We start from the raw sequence: 23,874 nt of genomic DNA on the forward strand, positions 1-23,874 counted from the left end.
CCCTAATGTGGCTGTTTTCCAACAAAAACTGAGATGGAAATTTGTGTTGAATAGCCACTGATTACAAGAACATGATTAACATGAGATATGGAATTGATTACGGGTGCTGTTGTGAAGGCCTACACCAGAAATGTAGTATCTTCTATTGAAAAATGAGGGCAGCATAAAGACCAGAGACCACAGACAACATTATGTTTTCTGGTATATTTTATAGGCTGGATAAATAATCCAGAGTTGCAAATGGTTTACTGAAATCTTTTTTTTTTTTTTTTTTGCCAGAATGGTAAGTGTATAATTGTATCTCTTTTGCCTGAAATGTTAAGTTCACCAGAGGTTAGCACCAGAGATTAATCTACTTTATTTTCATTAAATTGAATCCCAAGTGAAATAGTTTTTTTCCTCATTTACTGAAGCTTTCATATTGCTTTGAGAAGAAGGCTTCTCCACATAATTCTTAGCTATTTATAATAGGACAGTATTTATATTAAAGACAGTAGTAATGCCACTCTAAAATTTTTAAGTGTTATTGAGAACATGTGTATTTAAATAACACTCGGAGGACCATTTCTAGCATCTTGTAATACTGTCATGAAAGAATTCTTCATTGTGAGTGTGTGTGTGTGTGTGTGTGTCCACTGTGAAACCCTGAAACATAGAAACATATGACTCGTTAGATCTTAAAATCTCTGTGGTAAATCTACACTTTTACTTATGCAAATATGTAATTGAGATCACAGTCATCTCTTTAGAAAGATATAAACTCACAGACTATGTGAACTTTTGTAATCGTACACAAAAGATTATCTGTATTACCACAGTTTTACAAGTTATCAAATGTTGGACTGCCTACCTCTTGGTATAACAGGATAGAAAATATACAGTGGTAAGCTACTATCGCATAAAAATGGAGGTGTCTCAATATATTGTATAAAATGGAACTAAACTAGATCAGTGGTTTATAAATCTATTTTTAGCTGCTGCTTTTAAAATTTTAGTTCATGGCACAAAATTACTGACAAACTAGATAACATGTCATATTTAATGGGACTGCTTTTTGATTAAACACTGATGAGATCACTTAAGATTTTAATTCAGTTTATTAATTTGTTAATTTCAAACATACCTATTCACTTAGCTCGTTCTGCCTTTTAAAATTATTATTGACAAGTTGATGTTTGAATTTGTTTTCCTAAGTAAACTTTTCAAGAAAAAGCCAAATAAAAGCTTGAAGTATTCGTGAGATATTTTAACATTTTATGTAATGTGAAACTGTTAAATATATACCTTCTTAAAAGTGGAATAACAACAAATATATAAGCAGTCATTACATGTACATTTTCTTTTTTGCTTTTAAATTATGTTCATTACAATATTTTTCTAAGAAATACCTTTTTGTTTAAATCATAAACTTCTCTGTCAATATTTTACTAATGTACTTTTGATTTTTCCAGTCTCTAAGTCATTTCTTGTGCGCTTGGATATTTTTTAAAGAATAAATAAAGAAAGAATCCATATTTTTTCTTTCTTTCCTTTTTGAAAAAAAAAAAATACTGACTGCAACATTACAGAAAAAAATATGAATTGTTTTTCCAGGTGAAAAAAATCTCCTCTTTACCATTCATATTTAGTGTTGTAAGCAGATGCTCAATTGTCTACAAATTTCCCTGTGAAAGTATTCATATAAACTTGAAAGTTTTCATCTCTATATTTCTCAAGTGATTTTGTTTCACAAATTGAATTTGAGCCCATAAATACTTGTACTATTCTATGGGCAATAAAGTAATTGACTTCAGCTTTATTTCATACATAGAAAATTAATTGACTCATTTCTAGCAATATTGCTACATCATACTCATGAATTTTAAAGATGCTTTAAACAGCTCAAACACCTATTTGATGCAATCCTTTTTTCCACTAACATACTATTGAGGAAGTGTAACAAGATTATTAATTCAAATGATTTTTGCTGAAAGTTGATACATTTTGTCACATTTAGTTTACTAAAAAACCATAGCTATTAAAGAGATTGAATTTCTGAAACAGAAACTACTACTACATATTTCTTTCTTTTTAAACCATTTTGCCTTGTGGTTATGCATAAAAACTGAGCTACTTCTCTTGCTCAATGGACTTGTGTGGTCTTGATCAAAAAGTCAGTAAACTGACCAAGGAAGGATGGGTGCTAGAATTCTACAAGAAAGGCCCACAACTTTATCTTTTGAAACATAAATACCTAGTTCATTAGGTAACGAAACATTTTCTCTTTTGTTGGTTAAAATGACCTCATGTGCCAGTATATTTTATGCATTAAAATTTTAACCCTTCAAAAGGAGCAAATGTTAATTAATATCAGGGACTTCCGATCTTAGACATTAATTTGGCACTAATTAGTGGATCAGTCTCTCTGGATCTCAGTTTACTCCTCTGCAAAATGATGTGGCTGTGTTCTGTATGATTATGTCACGCATATAGTGTGTAATGAGAAAATTAATCTTCTCAAATGTAGGTTGACTAGCTGTAGCTCGGACCTGTTCTTCCTGTACTGTATTATAGCCTTGAGGTTTTCACACATTCCATGATTACCTTTGAATTACGATAAAATTTCTTTCAAAGCATTATGACCCAAGGTAAAGTTTGGTCCTCTACTTGACTCTCACTGTTTAAGCATTTGGGCAGCCGCTGGACAAGCAGGTGGACTAGGGATACATATTTGTGTTCAATATGCACTGGTCTTAATAATACAGTATTTCTTTCTAATGAGGAATGACCTCTAGTGGACAGTAACACATCAAAGGTAGCAAGAACAAACAAAAAAGTCCGCGCCAACAATAATAGGATTCCTCACTTTTTCTGCCATTAATCATGTTCCTAAGTCACTTATTCTTTGAGGATTTTTCTGGTTCATTTTCTCTCAGAGGAATTGTCCTGGATTGAATGTATTAGGTAATGGCAGACTTCTGCATGCACACACAAATGAGCTCAATTGTACATCCAACAGGGAGGAAAAACATAATGATTTTATGTAAACATAGCAAGTCTTATAAAGTGTTATGGGGAAGAATATTAGTAATAGTTTATCATGCACCTGGGAAAAATGAGAAAATAAGCAATTCATTTAGGTTCTTATTTGAGTATATTTTACCTAATTTTAATCAGTATAGCAAAATTGAAAAAAAATGAAATAATGAAACTAAAAATCTGATATTAAAAATATAAATTACTATAAGAAACTAGACATTAATAGAAAGAAAAACAAAAGATCTTTGGTGTGTTTGAAGTTTCTGATTTTTTATATTGTATTTCATTTGATTTTTGCAAGAGCAGGAAGCTTCCAGAAATTCTAGACTTTAGGTAAACATATGATGCGGTAGCAATTGGAATGTTTTGCTCACTAGTTAAAATGGGTAAAATGTCCGATTTCGGAATTTGAGCACATAGTCAAACTCTTTCCCAGGCAATTTCTAAGATCATGGAGAGGTACTACTGTTTTAAAAACAACAGTTAATTAGTAATTTGAGGTCAGGATATCTTCAGTGAAGTTAGCAAACACACTACACACACACAAAGAAAATAAAAAATAAATGATATCTAACAATATTTCAAATAAAATGAGAAGACTAGAATTAGTTTCTTTTGGAGCATTTCAAAATACATTATACAAAATATTGAGATATTAAAGGATAATGGACAGTTATCCCTATATTGAAAGAAGCATTTATGTGGTAAACAAGGTTTGTTACAAAGTTATACTTTGGACACTGCAGAGTAAAGCTGGGAGCAGTTGATTCCTAGCTATATTTTAACATCGCTCTGCCGAAGAAAATCATTAAGATGGTACTAATGTTGTTTGACTGAAATAGGAAAGAAGGTATAGTGCCACTAACTGATATGCTACATCCTGGGCTTTTAATTTGTATCGAATGTTGAAGAAGGCTAGTGAGTGAAAAATAAAAACTGATATGTTAAAACATTTCATGCTAAAAAATATCTAAAAATATCTAACATATCTAAACTAAGCTGTAAGTTATAACTGGGAAAACATAATGCTAAAGAAAAAGAGTTCTATAGGTTAATATGCAAAACTAAACTAAAAATAATTGTATGATTGGAATAAGCAAATGTCTTAAAATAAATTTTTTAGAGGTTTTTACTGAAGACTAATTTTCAAAAATATGAACTTATAAACTTTCCTTTATTTGAATATATAAAGTTCAGACAATTTACAGAGAACAAAATTTATTTTTCTTCAAACAAAAACAAAAGGCAAATCATATAGTCATTTATTTACCATGTTTGAATTATTTCAGATTTCATATTAACATATATCTCTGGACTTAGGAGGGATATGTATGTGTTTGTTATTAATTCATTCATTATAAAATATTTACTGAGTGCCCTACTCTGTGTCCTGTGGTGTCAGACTCTGAGGTATAGTAGAGAAAAAGAAAATTGTCTTTACCTTCATATCCATGTTTAGAGTATTAAGTTATATATAGGGAAAGAGAGAGAAAAAGAAAGAGAAGAAAGAAAGAGAAAGAAAGAGAGAAAGAAAAGAAAGAAAGAAAGAAAGAAAGAAAGAAAGAAAGAAAGAAAGAAAAAGAAAGAAAGAAAATTATTATTCATGGTTACATCATGTTTGAAAAAAAAATGTGAATTTAGTATCAACAGAGTGGAGTAGCAATCAATGCAGTGAATCAAGGAATCCCACACGGAAACCCAGACTTCAGGGACAGAGACATGCTAATAAGAAGGCAGAGGTACAGACAGGCAGAGGGGATGCTCAGATGGTATCAGGGTGGTACTTCGTGAGCTTGGGAAAATCTGGTCTTCGGTTTTCTCATTTCTAAAATGAACAATAGGACCAGGTCTTTTAAGGCCACTTCTGATGTTTTATACTGGATATTAGATGACTGGGATAGGGAGTTTCAGTTCTCACTCGAGATTATGGTAATCAGTATGCCAGCGGTTAAGTCTTGGTTTATACATTTAGATACTGTAAGAGCTGGGACTAATTCTAGAGCTTCAGGCTGATAATCTTTCCTCTGTACAAGACCAGTCAAGTATTTATATGCAGGCCTCTACTACAAAGTTTCTGACCACTGTACTTTAGCCTTAATAAATTAATCTCTGTATAGACGCATAATAATGAAAACAGAACTAGATAATAGGCACCCCCATAACTTGAAAGGTCAAAATCGACTCCGTTCGCTTGATGATTCTTTATGTGTATTTGGGGACACAATGTAAGGGGAGATTTTACTTTAGGCTGTGTGTCCTGAATCAGTGTTTTAAGTTGTGAAAGCAAAAGAAGTGATGTATAGGCTAGGGGATTGGAAATGAAATCAATGCTAACAAGATAAGAGGCAATAGGAGCTTGGGGCAAGAAACCAAATAGGGCAATGAGAGGCAGGCAGGGAGAAAATAGTTCTTAATGGCTTTGGGTAGGATAAGTGGGTAACTCCATGATACACATATGGATATGAAAATAAGTCTTTTTTCTTTTACACTTCTCTGATGAATGTGGCTGACTTGTGATGCCTGGCCAGGCATGGGATTAGAATGCATCTGACTTGGAGTTCTCAGTGGCCAGTGGGAAAAGGAGCAAGCCCAAGCATTTGAGAGAGAAATCAAGTCAGCCCAAGCTGAGTGTGTAACCAGTTCTTTAATATTAAGGCAAAGAAATAGGAATGAGGAGGAAGCAAACACAAAGAAAAAGCCTGGGCTCAAAGGGTGGGTCTTGAGGAGTAGCCAGACCTGAAGAACAGAGCTACACCAACCATATTATGTTCAGTGGCCATGCCTCCAAAATGCCCAGGCACCTCGCTTGTAGTAGTCAGCAAATATTTTATTAAACCATGGGATCATAGGAATCCAACAAAATTAAACTGAAAATATTGTGTTTTCTGTCTGTGCCCTTCATTAAATTACGGTAATCTCCTTGACATGACATTTGCTAAAGCATCTAGGAATATACCTGCTGTGATCGTAAGTTCTTGATGAGTATTACTTTCTGTTCATCTCTTTGTTTCTTCTTCGTAAATAAGATATTTGCTGAGGACAGCAGGATGTCTCCTTTGTATTAGAAGGGAAGAAAACTTTGAAGAATTCAACGTTTTATTTCAGCTGGTCAATCTAAAATAAATGAAATATTTTTGCTTGTTTCTTAGCGTATTTGTCTAAATAGGAGCAGATACTTATTGGAAATGTGTATATATTACCTTTCTGATTCTCTGAATGGCTTATAGCCATAATTATTTAAATTAAAGTCCTCCTATTCATGCATTAGAAATAGAAAATGTGAGCCTTCATTTATATTTTGGACACTTGAAAAGAAAAATACATAAAATCCCACCATGATAAATCCTAACATCAAAGAAAATTACAGTTTTTCCTCTTCTTAATTGAGAATATTCAGAGAAGTAATATGCCTATGCACATACTTTGAAATTATCACCTGAAGCAGTAACTATTAAGCTGTCTTGTCAAGTGCTGCTTGGCTTGCATTTTTAATAATATTTGTGGTACCTTGGACTTTGTACAAAGACTGTGAATTGCTTGCCTTATAATCTTGGAAGATGCTCCTATTCCAATTCCTTTTACTTGTCCAATTCCTTTGACTTGCTAGCAGGATCCTATTGGAATATGTGATGCAGAAATGAGTCTTCTATAAATGATTTAAGGCCAAGGATTTGAAATATGTTTGTATTTTGCATTGGAGGACTATTAAAAAATAAGAGAATCTAAAACAGAGATAATGTAGCATTTTGGTTTTCCTTTTTCAGAGAAGAGTTTTTCGATGCTCTTTTCCAATTTATTAATGCAAAGAAAATACATTTAATTAATCTTCTTACAGTAAGTTGATCATTTTTGTTGTTTTCATTTGGTTAGCTGAGGTGCTTGTTTCCATGAAATATTAATCATGACATTCATTAAGCATTTATAATAAACATATTGATACCTGGATGGCTTCAGGAAGAAACTGTAAGTAGTTTAATGAGAGAGAAAGCTGGTTTAGAAAATCAGAGGCTAAGTACAATTTAGATAAATTTTGAGAGAGGACAAAAGTGAGATTAAATGAATGAACTAAGGTTTCATGTAACACCCTAATGTGAAAGTTGTTAGGTAAGATACAACCTTGATGTCTCTGTGATTTTAAGGAGCTCAGCAGTTTTCCCTCATTAAAAGACAGACCTTTTACTTCTGTCTGTCTGATGGTAGCTGGAACTCTGAGAGGGGCCATCTGAGGTATACGATTTATGTGCATCCCTTGTGATGCCACATTTTCGTATCTTTGTCATTTCAACAGAATCAAAAAATAATGCTCCATTTAATTTCATGTCTAACTAAATGAGGTTCTGTGAAGTTAATACTTAATGTCTGAAATCACATTCTGCATTTATTGAAAGTCAGTATGTATGGTTTCATTGCTCTGTGTGTTTCAGGACAATTTTTAAAGATTTAAAACAAAGTTATATGTAGTTTTATTCACACAGATTGTAGACAGGTTTTAAAAATTTCTTGTTATAATAACCTTTATGAAGAAGAAAAATCTGGTTTTACACTGTTTAGAAAGTGGTATGGTGCATTGACATTCTCAAAACCATAGTATTTTACTAGGAAAGAGACAGGTTTAGATCTCTTCTTTGGCTGAATATTATTTTGGAAGCTATATAAATCATACTTAATTTTTCTACATCCTGTGTATATTCAGAACTTCTAAGGTCATTGTGCATAAAATAATGCATTGGTAAGAAAGAATAATGCATTCCCAGGATATGTATAACAAAAAAGTCTCAGTATTTGAAATGACAAGGCTCTCGATATTACTAATCTATAGTTTTTATCTCTATTTTCTGTCTGTCTCTAGGTTTATATTTGTGAATAAATGTATGAATAAACACTTAGTTATCCAATTGTAAAAGATTCCTAACCAGATTGGTTCAATGAAATAAACATTTGTTATTAATTTTAAACTAATGAATTTTCTTTCAAGTTTTATAACATTGTTGTGTTATTTGTAACATGCCAGGGTTAAATAAATGTGGATTCACGTTACATTTTTATCCCTTCTTTTCCACATTTACTGCTTTTTTTCTCATTGTCATTTTAAAACAAATTGTACTTCCTTTTTTCTTTCAAACTTTACCTACCCTTTTTCTTTCAAACTTTCTTCTAAATATATATACTTGCCTTTCACTGCTTCTTGTTAATCACATCCAGATTGAATTTTCTTTTACTATTACTCTGAAATACATGATTTTTTCTGGGGAATATAATTCACATGTCCTCATGCTTGAGTTACATTGGAGACAATGACTAATACTTTATTTACGTAATTTAAAAAGGGAAATAATTTTTTAAAATTTTCACGGTATAGCTCCTCTCAATACTGTATATTGAGGATGCAGAAATTTTACACCTGAATTAGTTTTCTTTGACTATTTTTGCTGGTTATTTTCTAATTGTCTTTTAATTTTTTTTGTCCTTCTATTATATTACCCAGTGGGAAGAGATTGGTGAAGTTGATGAAAATTATACCCCTATCCACACATACCAAGTATGCAAAGTTATGGAACAGAATCAAAATAACTGGCTTTTGACCAGTTGGATCTCCAACGAAGGTGCTTCCAGAATCTTCATAGAACTCAAGTTTACTCTGCGGGACTGCAACAGTCTTCCTGGAGGGCTGGGGACCTGTAAGGAAACTTTTAACATGTATTACTTTGAGTCAGATGAGAATGGGAGAAACATCAAGGAAAACCAGTACATCAAAATTGATACCATTGCTGCCGATGAAAGCTTTACAGAACTTGATCTTGGTGACCGTGTCATGAAACTGAATACAGAGGTCAGAGATGTAGGACCTCTAAGCAAAAAGGGATTTTATCTCGCTTTTCAAGATGTGGGTGCTTGCATTGCTCTCGTTTCCGTTCGTGTATACTATAAAAAATGCCCTTCTGTGGTACGACACTTGGCTGTCTTCCCTGACACAATCACTGGAGCTGATTCTTCACAGTTGCTTGAAGTGTCGGGCTCCTGTGTCAACCATTCTGTGACAGATGAACCACCCAAAATGCACTGCAGCGCTGAAGGGGAGTGGCTCGTGCCCATCGGGAAATGCATGTGCAAGGCAGGATATGAAGAGAAAAACGGCACCTGTCAAGGTAAGAGTTTACCTGTGGATCTGCACGGGTTGTCATGATCTTCAGTTGGATCATGTATATGTATTTCTTCCAGTGATTATGAGCAAACGACCTTTTACTTTGCTAACTTATGGAGATTATTTCTCTTCAAGTTTGGTTTCTTTCTTCTCAGAATTTTAAAACTTCTGGCAATGGTGAAACATTTAATGTAATATTTTATTGGATATACATAATTCTCAGAGAGTGTCTTACTTGCAGTGTAATATTTCATATTCATTTTGCTTTCAGAAGTTTTATTTTTGGACAGCTCAGATCAAGGGATTATTTCTTTGTATATAACTTTCTTTGTATGATTAGTGTCTGCTACTTTATTGCTACTTTATCTCCATGAAGAGAAAATAGTACTCTTTACTCGTTATATGAAATTCAAATGTAAACCTTCGATGAGACTTGTTTTGGCATGCTTTTAACTGCCTTTTAAAATTTCTTCAGATATAAGTTCAGCCACATGAACTTCATTGGAAAATATGTGTAAGGTGACAGGACTTAGTTTACTGTGTTGTTTACATGTAATGGCTATTACATGCTTGCTTTTAAGAATTTCTGGGTCAATTTTAAATGCATAATAAGTAGAACCCAAGAAAATAACTGTTTGGAGATAGAGCCAATACAGAAAGGTCATTTCAAAGCAATTTGCACTTGGAAATTTTTGTGTTTTAGTTTTTCTTTTAAATTGAAACTTGATCATGCATGCCTCCTTCTTCATCTGAAAATACCCTCATTTTGCCCACAGTGTGGTGAGTTGCCCTTTTAAACTTGGATCTTTATCAATAGCTTTTTGGAACAGGATAGTACTTTATGCAAAGTGAAGAACAACTTATGAAGAAGAAAACACGTTTTCCTTAAAAGAGGAAAAATCCATCCTTATGAATCTGAACTTGTTTTCACCATGATGTGTACATGCCAAATAGGTAATGAGAGTTAATGTGTATTAACTGAGGAGAAAACCAAATGCTAAGAAGTCCCCTAATCCCACTGGTAGCTTCAGGTGCATTTTTTTTTTTCTAAATCCAGTATATAATGTGGATCAAACTTGCTCAAGTTTGTTCAGGCTTGACTGTAGATTGACCGTAGATCCAGGGAAACAAAACTAGGAAATTTTCTGTAAATCATACTGACTTTGCTTAATTATTTCTCTCTAGAAACACATTACACCATATTTAAACTTCCTTTTTCAGCATCACCTCATATTTGTATACCATCTACAATCAAGTGCATGATTATTTCTCCATGTAATCTACAACTTTCTATTCCTTTGTATGTATATGTAAAGTTTTATTAAATCAAAATTATGTTTCAGATATGCTTTTAAGTTTGTCAAGGAAATGAATCAGATTTTATTTAGGTTTGGATTTAAAGGAAAGTTCTAACTAACATTACCTTAACTTTTCTTTTTGAGCAGCCTTCTTGGTATAAGGTGAAAGATATATGTAATTGTAGAATCAGAAGTGGGAGTTAAATATAATCCATTGAATTCACTGTATTCTTTTCCCTAAAATATTTATAATATGAATCTTATTATTTCTAAGAATTTGTTTACTAGTATTATAAAGCAGCATGCTTGATTTGGTTATTTGTTTATATCCTTTTAGCGAATGATATGTGGTAGCTTTACTTCAAACACAGTGATTTTGTCTTCATCCATATTGACACAGAGTATAAAGGACCTCTGCATTTAGAGGATAATTTTTGATTGTTGCTGGGCTTAAAATATTCTGCAGGTGCTTATCATGAAAACATCTTGGGGAAGTAGTGTTCTGACAGGATGTTTTTTAGTGCATGCATTTACTGCAACTTTCTATTCTCGTACTCTTACTAACTGAGGAGTAGAGACCTGAGAGAAAGAGGGACGAACTGGAGAGGCTACCTTGGAGGAAACGTCAATAAACTGGATTCTGTCTTAATGTGTTTATTACCCTACTCTGGTAGGAGGAACAAAAGCTGTGGGTCATGAAGGCTGTAGACACAGCACCAGAAGTTGTTCTACACAGTGCAGTCTATATGAATAGTGCCTCTTGGTGTTTTCCCATGTACAAATGATATGTGGCCGCTCTAGGAGGAATTTCAAATGTTTATTCTATAAATAACATATCTTATTGAATGAATAAATAAATGTTGAAGGTTTGTTTCGGAGAATTAAGGCATCACAGATAGTCCCACGTAAATAAATATATGCATTTAAACCTATATATTATATGTACATGCAAATGTAAATGTATGTATGTGTGTAAGTGTGTGTATCATATACAATTCCTCCATAACTCTAACTCATTCTATGGTTTTAATGTACTGTCCCCAAACCTTTAAGTAGGGATGTTGATGTTTTGGAGCTATCCTTGATAGGCCAGAAATCTAGGAATCATTCTTGACATCTCCTTCTTACCCACCTCCCAGTTTCAATCCATCCCAAAGTATTTATAGAAACTACCACGCAATTATCTCATAAAATCACCCACTTCTCTCTGTTTCCTTTTTCCTCCAATCTATAAGTATATCTTGTTGGAACTTTATTTTTAAATATAATGAATGACTTTTTATGTAGTTTTGGTTTTTGAGCCATGTGAGTGTATCATCTCTACAAAAATGCAAATCTGGTAGTTGCACACACCCATCCTCCTCAGTCCCTGACTAGTCCCAACACACTTACTTTAGACTCTTCAATGGTTTCCTTTAAAATAAAGTTTTTAAAGTAGCCTAAGATCCTGCATGACTTTGCTCCTGTTAGCTCTCTAGACACATCTTAAACTATGCACTAGCCACACTGGCTTGCTTTTAGTTTCTTGAAGACTCACTTTCATTACTTGTTCTTCTATGATTCTGTTCCCTTCCCCTGAAACATTCTTTTACCTCCTTTATGCCTGATTAACTCATACTAATTCTTCAGATCTGTGCTCCAACACCCCTTGTTCAAGGAAGCTGGCCCTGATCCTTGAAGACTAGGTCATCCCCTTCTGTTATTTACTCACATATTTTCCTTCATAAAACCATTTAGAGTTATGATTTTGCACATATTTGTTAACTTATTATTTGATTAATGATTCACTCCCCACCCCCATTAGATTACATACTCCTTGATTACAGCAGTGGTGTATGTAATCTTAAGAAGTGAGAAAGAAATTGAAAGGCAAGAGGTAAGGAAAATGAATTCAAAAGAGGAAATAGGATGAGCAAAGTCATAAAAGAATACTATGTTTTAAAATTATTTATTTTAAATAAATAATTGTGTTTACCTTACCTTTGTACTTATCTTTAGAAAACATCCTTGGTCATAAAAATTGACAAATATATCTTTTAAATTAATCTTTACTTAGTCCTAAGATTCTCAGGCCAAATTTTCAAGTTTCAGGTATTAAATCATATGTGATTGGCATATGATATATTAACTATGATAGAGATCGTCTTAGTGATTTTTGTAGACCTCAAAACATCACATGCTGAAAAGTGTTTATAATATAGCCTTATTACGTATTTACATTTAATAACAGTTTCTTTTATAATCAAAATATGTTGGGATTTAATTAAGGCTGTAATAAGAAGGTGAAGTTTGAGTAAACCTGTTGTAATGATTGTCATATGTTAAGATTTACTGAATCTGTACTAGGAAGTGACCAGGTAGTTTTTGTTGGATCATGTTCATGTGACCTGATATGCGTTCAGGGCATGATAGACTTGACCGAGAGGCTTTTAGCAACTAAACCTTAAGGAATCAGAATGCTAGGCAGCTTATTAACATATGGCAGCTTCAATCCAGAAGACAACCAAGAAGTGATTCAGGGGTCCCTGTCCATTTAGCAGTTCGTATTTAACTTCCTTTAGGAGAACTTGGCTACCTTTTCCATAATAATCTGATTTTAACAAGGTAACCAAGTACTCTGGTTTCTACTGTATTACCTTAAAATATAGAGTGAATTCATTTTTCTAAAGCTTACTTATATGCCTGAATTTTCTATAATAAGCTGCCTTAGGTATACAAATTTATTTCCTTGAAATGTTCTTTATTTTCAGGAACTAATCATGTATTAAATCCATTTATACAAGTATGTTTCCATATTTGTTATTTATTATTATTTCTGATGAAATTCATGCTATTTTTTCCCTTAAGAGTCAAATGAAATTTTTTTGAGCACAAAATTGTTAGCAGAAACCCATTTTGGAAGTTTCTGCTTTTTATTGAAGTGAATGTGTCTGACAGAAGTAATTGAGTTCACATGAATCAAATGTTGCCTGCTGAGTTCTCTTGTGATTATGTTGCTGACTTACTCAGATGCAAGGCAAGACCACTAATCTTCATCAGTTGCTAGTGGAATGAAGTAGTAATTTGAAATTACCCCTAGATAATTATAGTTTCACTTATATCAAATGGAGGAAAGAGATTCAGATTGTGGGTCACTGCCAAAACCAGTCAGAGTGAAGAAGGTATATGGTACATGCTCAAATACAGGGTAAGGGGGGGGTGTCACATGCCAAGGGCTGCGGAGAAAAAGCACATTAATTGTCCAACTGGGAGATGATTGCACAGCAAGGAAATGTAGTGAAAATACTAAGCTCAAGAAAGAACCTTGATTCAGAAACAGTACAGATACTGCAGGGAATAGTATGTCGATCATTCAAACTTCTGGTGCATATTTATGTTTGAAACAAAATTGGCTGGAAATTTAGGGTATTAGGTGTTCATATAATTATGCATTGGAGAGCCTAGTTATTTTTAATTAGGCACATTACCAAAAAACTTCAAAGGAGTTGAACTTTTGGTCCTATTTTGTATTCTGTTTTATGCAACAGAAGGAAACTAATTTTAATTTAAAAATTTTAACAAAAGATGGCAATTATGAAAGCAGAGTGTCAATGGTGTGTGAGTATATGTGTGTGTGTGACCTGCTGCTGTGAGCCACCACTAAGACAATCAAGTAGTTAAGTCATTTCATCTATTTGCAGGTATTACACATGAGAGTAATAAAATAGATTTTTTTTTCTTTTTAACTCCTCCCTTGAATAATTTTAGATTAGTTCTATTAAAATGTTAGAGCATACTCTGCATTTTTTTTGTTTTTGCTTTTCTTTTTTTTTTTCTAAATCAGGGTTTTTCAACACTGATACTATTGATATTTTGGGCCAGATAACTAGTTGTTTGGGGGGAGGGGTGGTCCTGCTCCCTGTAGGATATTTAACAGCTTCCTTGGCCTCTAATACTCCACTCCTGATTTTCATAGTCAAAAATGCCTCCATATATTGCCAATGTCCCCTGTTGGCAAAAATCTCTCTTAGTTGAGAACCACTGATTGCAATATACTCCATCTGCCTACGTGAGCAGATGTGCTGCTAAAGCTAAATATGTTTATAGACTGGTTACCTTTGCAAAAGTGAACATTTTTCTGCAGAACGAAAGAAGTGTACATTTCTTAAAATGCATATTCATTTTGAAATGCGACTAATTTAACTTGGATAAAGTGATATAGGATATCAGGAAATATGCTGCTGATGAAATGCAACGTACTCTAGTGTTTTAAGCATGCAGATTCTGAGCCAGAATGCCTGGATTCAAATCCTACCTCTACATTTTTATTTACTGGGTGATCAAAACTATGTAAATATATTGGAACCTACTTTATAAAGGAGATTTGCTCTCTCCTTAGATATCATCAGTCATTCTTTAAATTATTGATCACTCATCCTTTAAGTTATTGTACTAGGCACTGTAGTCTATCTCTACAATTCCTGTATCCTAGTAATGCAGACAGATAGCTCACAAACGTACATATGCACTCACATCTACAGTTACGGTTTATGAGTGTTGTTACTGGCAGTGTGAGTGTGCAAAAAAATGGGTAGTAAGAAAATGTTTCTCTGAAAAGGTGATGTTTAACACAGATGTGAAAAAAAAAGCCACATGAAGACTATAGGAAACAGCTTAACAAGCAGATGGAAGCTTTCAGTGCAGAGATCTATCATAGTATATTAATCAATTTTGTATATATCTCTTTTCTCTCTAAAATTATATTAAAATGTATTTGCATATTAAAATCTGAGAAATAAAAGAGCTGCTACTCCCTGAAATTACCTGCTAAAAGAGGCTATTCATATACATGTTATACTGTCTTAAGGATAGAGAATTCCTAATAATACCTAGGGTCAAATACATACATATCAAATATGAAACAACTCAGTTTATTTATGAGTAGTATTGGTGTGGTGGATGGCAGCTTGTAAATTATTATACCAGTTGAAAGAATGAAAGCCTTTTCTTTTTTAAGAACTTAATGTTTCATTGGTCCAGTGAATCTTCTGGATATGTGCTCAGTAAAAAGAAAAAAAAAAAAGAGAGAGAGATTTGGCAATAAAGGAAAAGAAATAGAAGAAGCAGAAACAAACACTCCATAATCCCTCCTAGACAAACTTCTGATCTTGATTTTGCACTCCTACTTTCTCACTCATAAAAGAAGGTACATTAGGCAAAGTCTTGAGTCTCCCTTTCCTATGCCATGTTTAGAATAAATGTAACAAATAAATACTATGCCTCATATTTACAGCAATAGTAATAGCTACTTTGTACATTTTACTTTGGGTCAGTCTCTAGAATGTCTTATTATGATGGTGGCACATTCCGTATTGTTACCGTGCAAAGGAATTTTGGCATTTCTGGTCTTGAGCTCCATTATGATCACATGGATGGAGAATTAATGATTATATTTATGTTCAAGTGTCTCATATTTTACAAAACATCTCCTGATAAAAAACATTTATTAAAATGATATGCATTGGATAGGCTACTTTTATTATAACAAATTAATATAGAAATATATAAACACAGAAATATAGAAATAAATTAATATAGAAAGATAATTCTCTGAAAAAAGGTTTAATGATAAAGATAAAGGCTATTATATATATCTGAATTGATATATTCAGAAGTGATTTAAAATCCATGATACTTAAATGTACTGGGAAACCACAACGTACTCCTTCTGTTTTATTGTTTGCTTTTTTTTATTATTCAGATAGCAGCAGAAGAATTTTCACAAAGTCTGATAACATAAATCAGTATAGCTCTCATGGGAAAAGTTGTGTGTACAGGAAAATTTAATTTTGAAAACTCACTGAGTGTGATTCAGCAAACATCTCAGTGTCTGTTCTCAGATTCTTAAGAGCAAAAAGTTAAAAAAAGAATGCAAATGATATGAAACAAAGTAGCCAACACTGGCATAAACTCATTAAGTAGACTTAAAACCTCAAAATCGATCTGAAATCACCAGGAGATTTTGTATGCAGTAAACAGAGAGCTTTGGGCTTTAAGGTGATGCAGGTCTCAGTTCAAATCTCACTTTTCCATTTGGTAGCTGTGTGACTGTGGACAAACAAAATCAGATTGAGCCCAACTTTCCTCATATGTGAAATGTTAAATAATACAACATGCACCTGCAGAGATAGCCTGTAAAGGCATGTAAAGTATGCCTACTTTAGGAGCGGGGCATTGACTAGCCACTTCAGCATGACCTGAGCACTTTTGAACTGCAGAATCTTAAGCCCCATCATAGAAAAACTGAATCTGAATCTACATTTTAGCGAGATCCCTTGGTGTTTTTTTTTTTTTTTTTTTTTTTTTTTATTTATTTATTTATTTATTTATTTTTGGCTGCGTTGGGTCTTCGTTTCTGTGCGAGGGCTTTCCCTTGTTGTGGCGAGCGGGGGCCACTCTTCATCGCGGTGCGCGGGCCTCTCACTATCGCGGCCTCTCTTGTTGCGGAGCACAGGCTCCAGACGCGCAGGCTCAGTAATTGTGGCTCACGGGCCCAGCTGCTCCGCAGCACGTGGGATCTTCCCAGACCAGGGCTCGAACCCGTGTCCCCCGCATTGGCAGGCAGACTCTCAACCACTGCGCCACCAGGGAAGCCCCCCTTGGTGTTTTTTATGTGCATCTTAGTTTGAGAAGCACTAATATAAAGGACTCTTGGAGTGAATCCTCCTTTTTTCTTTATTTTAAAGATTAGGGAACTGAAATACAGATATAAATTTGAGGGCCATGTAACTACGTAAGGGCAAGAAATGTATTTATCTTAATCCCTTTGAATAAATATCAAAATATTGCACTCTCCATGTTGTTTCATGACTATTGTGCATTAATTATGTATTTATCTTTCCATCCAGATGTTTCTTGTTTTGATATAGATGGTAATTATATAACTTTTGATTGTATTAGACCTAATGAAATTCTTTCCTTTTTTATTTCTGCTAATTGCTTCTTGACTTTGGAATTTCATATTTACCATCAATTCATTCTACTATTACCATAAGTAAACAATATTGGCAAATTAGGGGAAAAATCAAACCACAGCAAGGCAGAGAAAAAAGTACAAATGGCATCCATGTCCTAATCACTCCAATTTATGAAATACATTTTTGGAGCGCTTGTCTTTTTTTATTGGCTTGTAGGAGTTCTTCACATGATTTAAGCTTTCCTCCTACTGATGAGGTATTATTGGGACCAGTTTTTATCTAATTCTTCTCTTCTCAACATTTTTATAGTGCAACACAGGTAGTTTTAATAATTGGAAACCATATTGTTGCTGGACACACCTATGAGAGATTCTGATTCCATTGTGTGGTGCTGGCCAGGGCGTCAGTATTTTTTTTTAAAGCTGCCTAGGTGACTGTAACGTGTAGTCCAGATTAAGGAGTTTTATGATAGTTAGGATTAAGGTTCGGTGGCTTTTAGTGTCTTATGTAAGTTTATATCCCAAAACCTAATCCAGGGAAGGCCACAAATTTTGATTCTTGAAGACTGATTTCTTCCCTCCATGAAGAGATCCCATCTCCCACAAGCCTCTTTGGCACTCCTTGTATACATGGGCAGCGTTTTACCCAGTGCCTTCTATTTTTTTTTTTTTTTGTATTCAATAAAACTTTATTTACATAAACAGGTGACAGGCAGGATTTGGCCCATAGGTTGTAGTCTGCCAACCTTCTGCTTTATACCCAAATACAAAGAAACTGTATAAACAACACAGAAATGATAAGCATATTAATATTTTGTCTTATTCTGTCTAACTCTACAAATTCTCCTCGCCTCCTCCTCCTACTAACCAGTGCCTTCTTGAGGGTGCAGCCAGTTTTTCAAGGTTTCAGACTCTCTGAAGGGCTCCCCACTTGACACAAGGCTATGGCTTTTTCTCCTGGACCCTGGGACATTAAAATCCAAGTCTTCCCGTTTCCCACACCCATTCTCAGCCCTTCTGTCCTGCAGAGAAGCAGGATAGGATCAGCTCTAAAAGGCAGCACTCCATGCTTTGGTTCCCTCTTTTTTTCTGCCCCCTGTGGGTTTCCATCCCCAGATTTATAAAATGTATTGCCATCTTAAAATTTCCCTGCATTAAAACAAAACACAGTAAAATGAGCCCTGTTAAATGACAAAACTAAAACAATTTAGTAACAAGTTTGATGTCCTTTATTCAAAGTAATCCATGGACTGGGGGAGTACAGTGCCTCACCAGCAGTGGGATACTCTTCCCAGGGGATTTTGGGCAAGAGTGAGGTTTTTAGAGCTTTAGAAGAGGCAATGCGGAACCAGGGAATGATTGTCTCGGAGGTCCGGATTTACTTACAAGGCTGGCTAGCAGGTCCTACTTTCCAGGGTAAGGTGGGCTAACTAAAGCTGAGTTGGAGGATACTGATTGGTGTATGTTAGGTTTCTCTGAAGTGCAGGCTGATTTAGGTTTAGATTTGTGACATGTGCCAGGCCACTGGGGTGACCTCAATTTTGTGGGTCCCAATATATGAATTAACTTTATCAACCCCAAACTTTGTTCTATTTAATTTAATTTCTAGGTATTTGTACCTGGATTGTTTCCAGGTTTTCTTAGACCTTCATGTTGTTGGAACCAGAAGACTTGGGTGAACTAGTAAATGCTAAACTTAAGTCTATAGTTTCCTAAGTATACAATGCCCAAGTATAAAACTTTTAATTTTGAAAAATTATTGCTGGCCTACAGGAAGCTAAAATTAGTGAAGGATATATACATCCCTGTCTGAAACACTCTCCACCCACCAAATGCAAAATTCATTGGTATTCATTTTACCAGAAATAAAAAGTAGTTCATTTTTTGAAAAGTACATTTCATTTATGTTTTAGTCAACATGTTTTATTTTACTAAAGAGTTAATAGCTGAAAAAATTAAACTGAAACATTTGTCAAGTAAAGTAACTTTTTAAAATGAGAATTGACATTTTAACATTGACATGAATAGAGAAAAAGTTACCTTTTACTTTTCTTCTTCTGCAAGTAACATTAGAATTAAAATGATTTACAGAGCATAGAGAAAAAATTCCTCCATTTCCATAAATTCTTTCTACATTCTTTTATCAAAATCTCTCAAACTTCTTCAAAAAAATAATATTTTAAAAAATTAATTTAGGGAAAAGGACATCCTGGCTTTGAGAAAGGAGTATAAAAGGAACATTTATGAAACTTGGAAACACAAACTAGTAGTCATATTGTTTTGTCTAAAACAATTTTAGCATAAAGGATACTAAATGATACCACAAAATTTAATTTCATGTTATTAGCCAACGTGGTGTAATTATAATAAATAATTTCATCCTGAATAAAGGAAAGCAAAAGACAGGAGTTTAGAGGTGCTATGTTAATGCTCTTTATTGAAATAAGAATAATCATATTTTTTCATAGTACTAAAAATGGAGATATGATACAGATGGAAATCTTGATGTATTTCATAAGCTCTCTGTTACAACAAAATAACTAAAACAAAATTATGCTTTTTTGCAGGAAAAAGAGAACTTTAATTCGGGGGGGTGGGAATAACATATTTAAATATTAGCACAGCCTGTGACTTGACTTTAGCTAATCAGGATTTAATATGTTAGTTGCAAATTTTATGATCGTCAGTAAACTGATAAATTGGGGTCCAAGGGTTGGGAGTAAGGAGAAGATTAACCTGCCCAGTATCACACAGCCACCACGTTTTAGACTGGGCATTAGAATCATATATTTAACCTCAGATTTTCCATTCTACTGTTGTACTTTGAACAGTATATAAACACACTTAATCACAAATTGATTTGTAGTTTGTAATCACATATAGCATCCATGATAATCCTGAATAAAAAGCACTGATTCTTCTTAGGACCATATTTCTATTATAATTAATATGTCAAATGTTTTCTGCTCGACAGGTTTAGAGTTATGTAGTACACCTCCTGTATATCCATAAGCCTTGAAAAATCTGCTTAACCACTTTGGAGGGTTGCACAGAAAGCTAACTATCTAAGCAACTAATAAGAAGCTTAGCTTAATTTGTAGGTATCAATCTATTTAATTGATTTGTTTATATATCCAGTTTATACTACTCACAGGAAAAAAGGTTAAGTATGCTGTTTACCTAAACAGTATAATTTATTGCCTTTAAATTTAGTTTGTACGTTAGTCCAGAAAGACATGCCAATTATTATAAAGCAGGAGGGCATGGAGCCACTAGCTGCGCATAGTTTTTTCTAGAAAGTGTATTATTAATTAGCTGTAAAAATAAAACTATGAATTCTAAGCTATTCATGATCTCATAACTGGTTATCATTACATGAAAAGGCTTTTGTATCCTTTATTATTTCTGGTCATAGATGTGGATCACATCTTATCCTCTAGTATTTGATTCTCTTTGTTGTTTAAACACTTTGTCTGCATTTATGGCTGACCAGTAGGGTTCGTCCTTAAGAACTCAAGTGATTTGTTGATATGCTTTGATCTTTTCTGAGCTTGAAGATATCCTGCTCATTTGAGTGCTGTTAAGGTATAGTTAAAAAAGAAAAAAGAAGAGACACAGTTTGGGGGAAGTAACAATTAGAGAAAATGATAATTTGACTGATGGATAACTCCATTTCTTTGATGGAATTGTTAGCAGGCATCAGACTTAGAGAATGAGCACTCCAAAGTCCCTGCTGTGTGATTGTGCAGGAGACTAATAATACACTACTCCATATGCATAAGGGCTTTTTCTCTGATGAATTCAAAGCGCTTGGAAAGGATTCTATTAGGACATTTCTTAAATAAAGAATGGGAATATCAAAATTTTTTTTCCATTTTATGGATTGGAAAGTAAGGTGATGTGATTTCCCTAAAGCTTCCCAGTATTCTCCTATGCTTCCCTTTACCACACTAACTCTAGTTTTGCACCCCACAATCAGAGAGCAGCAGAATCACTGGCTCCTGTGAATGACATCCCCGTATTCACCTCGTCCCAGTATTTTCCAACGCTAAAAGCTTCTTTTTTTAGAACTACACTGACCTGTATTATTTATTTATTTAAAACTTTCTTTAGAAGGTTTTGTGTGTCGCCTGTTTTTGCTTTCTTGGTTCAAGCATGATTTAATATGTCAACACTGGTTTGCTTAACTGGGTTTGATTGTCTTCCATACTTTACCCATATGAGGCAGTCTCCTTTCAAGCATGTTGCTGCCCAGATAAATGAAATGTCACAACAGTGAGGACTCCTTGTTTTGTGACAGCAGTAGCTTTTTTTGACACAGTCAGTGGTTGGAGAGAGGGGGTGGTGAGGGCATTTACCCAGTAATAATAGAGCTGACTTAAGTCAGGCCTTCCTCTTCAGGCCCACACAAACAAACAGCAACAGACAATGCACTTAAACTTGGAGGAACTTTGCTCTTCATTCAGGTGAAAATGAAGTTAAATCCAAAATAGGAACTTTTGTCCCACCACGGACAAGAGGAAAACATCTGTTAGTAGTTGCCTCCAAATAATACTCAAGTATGGCACTTTAGTTTTACAGTTTGATTTCTTCCATGCTTTATTGGCAGGCACTGAAATATTATTGATCTCAGGACATAACGTTAGAAACTAATCCACAGGAAAAAAGTTTTTCCACTGTCTCCCACAGTAAAAGTATTGTTTATGATTTTGAAACCTGGATTAGATTTTAAAGACTGGAGGCTCATGAGGCTTAGTACTTGGCCCAGAGTAAATCCTCAGTACATGCTAGTTACTTTAAAAGTTGAAAGCCATTTCAGTGAAAAATAACCCTAGGCAAAGTGCTGGAGGTTTGCTTGTTTGTTTGTATCTGCTTTTTGAATGGACGTTTGCTTTGTGTTGCTTTCACCGCCCTGGGATGGCGACCTATCCTCCTAGGACATGTGGAACCCTGGGAGGGGGGACCACTCTGTCCAGTCCAGTCTGCACCGGGTCAGCTCCTCAGGTCACGGCCTTTAAAGACTGAGGAGGTTTCTGAGTTTAAGTGTGAAAATTTTAATTTCAATTTAAGAGGGAGATAAACTGGGCCAACCAGGCATGTTGCAAGGAATTGAATGTATATGACAGGAATGGAGAGTCCATTTGTGACAAACTTTGATTAGGGACTGAAGGAAGAAGAAATTAATCATTGAGGAGGCACAGAGTTAGTTAGGCAAAAAAAATCTGAGTTTTAGAAAAATCTGATGAAAGTGAAAGTCTTAACCAAGGGCAACCTCCATCATCAAGGGGAAGACTGGCCAGAGTGTTCCTCTGATCAGATCTCAGGAGAACTTAAATTATTTTCATCTGAAGTTAGAAGAGAATGGAATAACTGAGGAGAAAAAAAAATCTTGTTCCTTGAAAATACAAAAGCTGGCCAAAGGGAATAGTTTGACTTTCAAGTGAGTGTAAAAAGCAATAATATACTAGAAATAATAGAGAATCCAAGAAATGAGGCCAATAAATGATAAATGACAAAAACTGGCAATTTATGACAATTCTGAACGCCAGAATTGTCAGGGTATCTAATATGGGATGGTAAGGCAAGAAGAAGGGTTGACACATGTGCAAAGACCTGCTATGTGCTGGTACTATTAAATGTTTTATTGACATTCTCTCTTTTAAGCTTGACAGCATCCTGTGAGCCATAGTTTCGGGGGTAACTGCAGCTCAGAGAGGTTAATTTTAACTAAAACTATAAAGTGGCAAACTGACATTTTAACCTAGGTGTGTTTGTTTCATATCTGTGTTTTCCCACTGTATTATATGTTCTCCATTAAAATGCACTTGAGCTCCACTTAATTTTGTCACCCAACTCAAATCCCTTGTGGGCTAATCTAACATCTATGTGAGCAGAACTACACTGTATATCAGAGGCAGAGGCACCCTGGAGGGACCTAGGAGTCACCAGAGTCGCCTAGAGGAGATTATTGTCCCCATATTCAGACCTCAAACTGAGGATGTGGAAAGGCAATTTATGGTAGAAGAATTATGTAGTGACAGGGGAATGGAACAAATAAAGCAAAGCAAGACTGTGTGAGCAAACCAAAGTGTGAGTGAGAGGAAATTGCAAGAGCGTGAAGCTCTTACCCTGTTCAATAGAGACCCTATAATCAGGAACCAAACTAGAATTGATTACATGTTCTATGTAATATTCAATATTCTATGTGAATATTCAATATTCTATTTAAGAATTCTCAATCCATTTCTGACTTTTTTGCTTTTTGCATTCTTGTGCACATAAATTACTTTGCCTTATTTGTCTGCTCCCATAAGTAGTACAGGAAACCTTTTTCTTTTTCGTATTTTAGCTTTGGAGTATTGAAGTGTGATTTTATTCAAGTTTTGTTTGTTTTGTTGCTTTTGTTTCTTTTGGGGGTGGGGTAGGGAAGCCAAAAAAAAAAAAAAATGATACTGTACTGT

At 34.4% G+C, this 23,874-nt stretch overlaps 1 protein-coding gene across 5 annotated transcripts in view; it reads left to right on the plus strand.

Annotated features, from left to right (window-relative positions):
• Positions 1-23,874, plus strand: part of EPHA5 (EPH receptor A5) — a 320,620-nt gene that overhangs the window by 52,269 nt on the left and 244,477 nt on the right. For all 5 annotated transcript variants that reach the window (XM_059924076.1, XM_059924074.1, XM_059924077.1 and 2 more), the window contains exon 3: positions 8,504-9,164. In XM_059924076.1, coding sequence (XP_059780059.1) covers positions 8,504-9,164 — 661 coding nt within the window. The remainder of the gene's footprint in view (positions 1-8,503; positions 9,165-23,874) is intronic.

This window comes from Balaenoptera ricei, chromosome 5 (genome assembly GCF_028023285.1).
Source record: "Balaenoptera ricei isolate mBalRic1 chromosome 5, mBalRic1.hap2, whole genome shotgun sequence".
Classification (NCBI taxonomy): domain Eukaryota; kingdom Metazoa; phylum Chordata; class Mammalia; order Artiodactyla; family Balaenopteridae; genus Balaenoptera; species Balaenoptera ricei.